The sequence below is a fragment of the Pygoscelis adeliae genome, unplaced genomic scaffold, assembly GCF_000699105.1.
Source record: "Pygoscelis adeliae isolate BGI_AS28 unplaced genomic scaffold, ASM69910v1 Scaffold34, whole genome shotgun sequence".
Classification (NCBI taxonomy): Eukaryota; Metazoa; Chordata; class Aves; order Sphenisciformes; family Spheniscidae; genus Pygoscelis; species Pygoscelis adeliae.
In genome coordinates this window covers 6,926,238-6,932,756 of record NW_008824658.1, presented here as the reverse complement: position 1 = coordinate 6,932,756, position 6,519 = coordinate 6,926,238, and the positions used below count along the sequence as shown (strand labels likewise).

The window sequence follows — 6,519 nt, the reverse complement described above, 5'->3', positions numbered from 1 at the left end:
CGCCTGCCTCTGGGGGGCTGCGGGTGACAGCGCGGCGCGGAGGGAGCGTGTGGCCCGTTGCGGCTGGCTGGTTCTGTAGCCGATTTTGGAAACTCGCTTGCACCTGCGGCGGTAGAACGGGACTGCAGGATCCCTCCTCCGCCAGGACCTGAGACTAATCAGCTCTCCGCTTTCACCGGAGCGAGAGAAGCTGCTTCTGGCCTCTGCCGAGGCCTGAGAGGAATCTAGGCAGATGGCAGCTGGTGGGAGAGGCGCTTGGAAACAGGGTTTGCTTCTTGTTGACATCCAAGATAGCTGCTTTAGAAGTAGGTAAATGCTCAGCTGCAGCACCTATCACCAAGGGTAGTGTCTTAGACTTTACTAGATCAAATGCGGTTTAGATTTATTTAATCGGGAGAAGCGTGTGACATCAAATTAATCAGCGGTGCTCCAAAATTTGTATTTGTAACTACTTGGTGAAAGAAAAGGTTTGTGAGGTTTTATAACACAGCATTTGAATTTCCTAAATGATTAAAATTCAGCAAGTACACCGAGCTTGTAACTTAAATTAATTCCCAGTGCTCACTGGTATCTGCTTACGTCATCTGTCGGGTTTGAGACTTGTGTGCTCCAGTGAGAGAGCACAGTCAGTATTAATGTAAAAGAATGGCACGGCTGCCCCTACTTCCAGCAAACTGCTTGCAGATTGTTTGCAAGCATGAGATTGTTTCTTGAAGACATTCATAGATATTAAATGTGAAATTCCCAAGTTTCACTCAATCAGTTTCCACGTTAGCAAACAGAAGAAGATTGCATTGACTGAATAAGCGTACTTTATTCTCTCAGCTTTAATTATAAACTGGTTCTGGTTTTAAGACCCCGAGTTCATGATCCTATGGACATGTATGCATCTACTTGAGTTGATTCAACAGCATTTGTGCTTAAACACACAGGTATGTTAACAGTAGCGTTACAGCCTGTGCATTATTTTTGCTTTTTTAATAATTATAGATCAACAAGCCTGAGAAGCTGGACAAGCCAGAGAGCTGTGATAATGTCAAGGTTGTTGTTCGATGTCGGCCTCTTAATGAACGAGAGAAAGCTACGGGCTACAAAATGGCAGTCAACGTAGATGAAATGAGAGGAACTATAACTGTTCATAAAACCGACTCATCCAATGAGCCTCCCAAGACATTTACGTTTGACACAGTGTTTGGACCAGAGAGTAAACAGCTGGATGTCTATAACTTAACTGCAAGACCTATTATTGACTCTGTCTTAGAAGGATACAATGGTAAGTCCCTTGTTGTTTTAAGTCAAGGATCCCATCTCCTGTTCTTTGTTGTTGCTGCTGATCTTACTTAAGGGAGTTTCACCTTCTGAGGGCTGTAGCCCTGTATTGTTTCTGTTGTGGCCTCTAACTTAAAATAGCCTGAAGGTACTTGCTGTTCCCAGTACTCAGTGGTTGTACTTACTATGATCGTTAACAGTGGGAGATCAGTGATGAACAAGACTCAGCCGAGGTCAGTTAGCTGTATGTTTTTATTCTGTATCTTATGTTTGCAAAAGATATACACTTTATCTCATTATCAGAATTCTCAGCGGCTCTTCGCTATACAATTTCAGTAACCAGGCAGCTGCCACGGTCCTGCAGTAACTAGGTATGCGTACCAGACTTGTGCATATAACTGCTGCATTTTCTCCTCTAAACTTTGCTGTTTTAAACTAAGATGACTAGTTAAACACATCTGCCCTACCCCACAGATAATCTTTTGCTTCCTACAGCTGGGAGGAGTATGACCATGATTTGTGTGTGTGTCTGTTATGCATGTAAATGTATTATGTAAAGGAAAGCAGATGCTAGTAAGGAAGCAAATTACTGCTTTCCATAACAGTATGCTATAAACAACACCAGTTTTTAAAGGTTTGTAAAATGCCTAATAAGCTCTTGTGCTAACACACCCAGGTTTCAGCTGATTAAAATTCAGCTTTTCTGAACTGTAATGTCAATGGCTTGACAATCAAAATGTGAGTTTTCAGCAGTGCTAGGCTAAACTTCAGAACCAGTATATTTCTGGAATACCAGACTCTGGGATCTCAGTAAAGCTTCTGGATGTCTTCCTGTGCAGGCTGATTATCTAGTCCAAATTGTAGCTGCTTCTGCAGGTTCAGAACTGGGCTTGTGCTTTGGCCTCTGTTGTAGAAGCCTCACGCTGTTTCTGCTGTGGCGTAGAGCACTAGCAATAGTTGGTTTTGCAGTTGGTGTATAATGATCTTCCTCTAATTGACCATGTTATTAATTGGGCTTGCCTTAATTATTTGTGTGTGAGACCTAAGTGTATCAGCGCTCCATATTTTAATCACTCTGCACAGTTAAAAAAAGCTGACTTTTTCTTAGATATCTTGCGGGCTGGATAAAAAAAACTAGTGGCTCAGCCCTGCTCGCTGTGGTTGTCCAGCATTTCTGTTGCTCCTAGCCTTGTACAGTATCTACTGGAGTGGGTGGCAAACTTCAACTCCATAAAAATAGTGGTGTTTAGTGCCATCGGGCTAAGAAGGGATGAAGTAAAACTGCAGTTAGCAACCTCTTAGAGTTTGTTCATATATGTTCTTATCATTCAGGTACTATTTTTGCATATGGACAGACTGGAACAGGCAAAACTTTCACCATGGAAGGGGTCCGAGCAGTTCCTGAGCTTAGAGGCATCATTCCCAATTCCTTTGCCCATATATTTGGTCACATTGCCAAGGCAGAGGGGGATACAAGGTAAACAGCTTCTCTTCACTGCTTCTCTTTTGTGTGTCCATCTGTGGTAGGAGCCTGACCTTGACAATGGCAACTGAAATGATACCTCTGGCCCTAGCTGAAAGACTTCTACTTAGGCGGTTCTTGAGGGGGTAGCAGGATTGTGCTGGTATATCACTGCATTTTCTTTGTACTCTCTGATTGTGTTTGTTGGACTTCAACGAATGTCTTGCTAAGAAAGCTCCCCAACTGTTTGTCTTCAGGTTTTTAGTTCGTGTGTCTTACCTGGAGATTTACAATGAAGAAGTGCGGGACCTGCTAGGAAAAGACCAGACGCAGAGATTAGAGGTGAGCCTGCTGTTCTGAATGTGATGTTTGCTTTGAATCGGTGAGCAATATTATATTTTAAAGACCGCAGAAGCACTTGAAGGGAAGTGGGAGGTTGGGCTCCTCAGCACATGTAGCGTTTCCTTTCAGATACAGTAGCTGGATACCACTACTGACTTCTCTAATCTTTTCCACTTGGTCAGCTGCATAGTGAGAAACTGGCTGTTCCATCTGAGTGAGTTTTGTGCCTGCAGATCTACCCCAAAGGCCCCTCGGCAGTCTTTCTAGGAACTGCAGACTGAGATTTGAAGTCACTGTTTGCCACCAGGGGAAACCAGTGGAATACTGTCCTGCAGGAGTCTTTGTTCCTTAGCTGCTCTGATTGAGTGTTGGAGTGAACCGCTGAAATTGGCTATTGGGGAATCTCCTAAGGATGCTCAGTCTAAACTGTTTCTCTCTTAGGTTAAGGAGAGACCTGATGTGGGAGTTTATATCAAAGACCTTTCAGCTTATGTCGTAAACAATGCAGATGATATGGACAGAATCATGACTCTGGGCCACAAGAACCGTACGTAGCCTTGCTGTGGGCAGGTTTATAGCTCAGACAGAGCAAAGGTCTGGTTATGAGACCACAGTAAGAGATCCTAGTCCTAATGCTGGAAAGATTGTTCAGCTGAGCAGAGCAAAAAGGGTATCTCCTCCCAAACCCCTTTTGTGCAGGGACAGGTAAAGAAGGCTGTGCCTCCCACACCGGCCAGTGCCAGTGGGGGAGACGGCAAAGGGGAGGATGCAGTGAGGGCAGTCAGCGTTGTCAGAACTACTGGTGTGTGTCTTGCTTCCTCTCCCTCTTCGGTTCTGATCAGGATGAACAACTAGCCCTGTGCTGTGAGTGGGAAGTGGTTTGTTTTCTGGAAGACTTCTTAGTTAAGCTCAGATCCTTTTATGACCTAAAGTTCTGACTACTGTTGCTACTGGCATGGATTGCTATGTTCTTATTTCTCAAAATACAGCTGTTTTCAGGGATCAGCTGTGAATGCCTTAGGCTACTGATCTTTGTAGCCTTAAAGAAACAGATGAGAACTACTGCTGCTCTTGGGATGGGAGTCTGTGGTTGGCTTAGAGCTACAGCAGGCTGTAACACTTCTGCTAGTCCAGATTGGAGATGTGCTGCAACTTCAGTGCCCAAGAATACAGTTTACTGCTGAGTCTGAACATCCCTCTTCCATCTTCTGAAAAACAGGGTTGGGTAAAGAGGTGGGGATAAGTCTCCTCTGAGAGCAGGAAGAGTGTTAGAGGAGCATGTGATTCCTTCTGAAGATGACATTGCTTTTTCTCTCTATTAAAAGGTTCTGTTGGTGCCACAAACATGAATGAGCACAGCTCTCGTTCACACGCCATCTTCACGATCACTATTGAGTGCAGTGAGAAGGGGGTTGATGGAAACATGCACGTGCGCATGGGCAAACTGCATCTCGTCGATCTTGCTGTAAGTAGGACCAGCTGGGTCTGCCATAACGCATGGTGGGCATTGCTGCTTGCGTATGCGCTGTTGAAGGCACAGTAAAGGGCATGTCCCCTGTTTCACAGCTAAAGCCCAGACTTCTGTCTGACATTTGACTGCTGTGAAGTATTCACTTGGGGCCTTAAATCAGAGGTATACCAGGAAGAGCCTTCCGTGTAGCCAGAGCCTCTCCCAGTAAAAGGGCTCTCTTGCTTCTATAAATTAATTATTAAATGGATAAACCACATTGGAAAGAGCTCTCTGGACAGCAGAACTGGGTCTTTGCAAGAGTTTGGTTTTTCAGAGGATTGTGACCATGCAGTTCATCACTTGCAGGTTCTCTCCCTCTGTCACTCACTTTGAACCAATGTAATTGTGCTGGTAAAATGTGTCTTTAGCCCAGACTTTACACTGGAGTATCTTTCCTTGGACAAGATGCAGGAAAGGGGAGACTAAAGGCATTCAATGTCTGCATGTTAACTTTATTTACGTGATGTATGTTCAGGTTCTATGAAACTTAAATAATTGCAGTGTTGCTTTTCTCCTTTGACCTGCTGATAGGAAAGGCTGGAGATGGTGCTTAGCAGCTCCAGCTGAGGCACCTCATAACTGCTGACTTGCTCCTCATAAAATTTTTGTTTGTGGGGACAAAATCTGTTTTCCCGGCTGCATTACTTTGAGCAAACCAGAATTTGCTGGCCTTGAAAGCTTCAGTTAAGACCTGTTTGACTTGTCTCTTTAACAATGTCTGAGGTACTTAGCCAGATTCTTTAATAATGGATGAGGTGGTTAGTGACATGGCTGCTAGCAAGACTTCAGGTGTAGCTGATCCTGTTTGGAGGAAGGAGATGTACTAGAGAATCTGTTGTAACTCGTGCTTCTGCTTCCCATTCCCTTTCCAGGGTTCTGAAAGACAGGCAAAAACTGGAGCCACAGGGCAGCGACTAAAGGAAGCTACAAAGATCAACCTCTCTCTTTCCACGCTGGGGAACGTTATCTCTGCGCTGGTGGATGGCAAGAGCACCCATGTGCCCTACCGTAACTCCAAACTTACGCGTCTCCTTCAGGATTCCCTGGGGGGCAACTCCAAAACCATGATGGTAAGCTGAGATGCCCTTTCCAGTGCCAGCGATGGAGCTGCATTTTTACAGGGATAGCATAGTGACTCTGCCGTGAGAACAGCCTGGCATTTACCTCTTTATTTCAGAGCTGTTTGCAGCTTAGAGAACCTTTTATGTGCATCTTTGTCTGTCTTTTCTCTTTGCCCCTGTACAGATGAGGTTCTAAACATAGTGCAAATGTACACATGTGCATAAGATCAAATAGAAGCTGTGCTTGGGTAGCCAAAAGCAGCTTTGGTGTAGAAGCAGCAGGAAAGCTTGGGAAAGAGTAGCAGTGTGAGATTGGCAGAGCTGGGGATGGGTCCCTGTGAAATTACTTGTTCTGGGCTCTGGCACTCTGTCCTCCAGTAACTCGGTCTTCCATGTGTCACAGTGTGCGAACATTGGTCCAGCAGACTACAACTACGATGAGACTATCAGCACTCTCAGGTATGCAAACCGAGCCAAGAACATAAAGAACAAGGCCAGGATTAATGAAGATCCCAAGGATGCTTTGCTCCGCCAGTTTCAAAAAGAAATTGAAGAGCTTAAGAAAAAACTGGAAGAAGGTGAGATTGTCCTTCCGCCTAGTGTTTCTCTCTATGCCAATGCTCATTCTGTTTGAGCGTGAACATTCTTCACCGTTTGAAGGTGTGTCACACGAGTTTAGTAGCTGGTCAGTGCCCTGGTTTTGTTCGCCCTGCTCTGTTCCGGGAGAGGCGTCTCGAGGGCAGCAGGGTGCTGGCGGGGGCCCGGCTTTGCCCGCTAGGTGGCACTTGGCACTAGGATAAGTGGTGGCTTCTGGGCTGCGTTAGGTGTGCCCGGGCTCGCCTGGTGAGCAGCAGGGCTCTGAGCACGGCTGGACA

General features: G+C 45.4%; 1 protein-coding gene across 1 annotated transcript in view; it reads left to right on the top strand.

Annotated features, from left to right (window-relative positions):
- Window positions 1-6,519, top strand: part of KIF3A (kinesin family member 3A) — a 25,680-nt gene that overhangs the window by 7,722 nt on the left and 11,439 nt on the right. Inside the window, exons 2-8 of the mRNA XM_009322784.1 lie at window positions 991-1,273; window positions 2,602-2,746; window positions 2,989-3,073; window positions 3,515-3,620; window positions 4,399-4,538; window positions 5,456-5,653; window positions 6,048-6,222. Coding sequence (XP_009321059.1) covers window positions 991-1,273; window positions 2,602-2,746; window positions 2,989-3,073; window positions 3,515-3,620; window positions 4,399-4,538; window positions 5,456-5,653; window positions 6,048-6,222 — 1,132 coding nt within the window. The remainder of the gene's footprint in view (window positions 1-990; window positions 1,274-2,601; window positions 2,747-2,988; window positions 3,074-3,514; window positions 3,621-4,398; window positions 4,539-5,455; window positions 5,654-6,047; window positions 6,223-6,519) is intronic.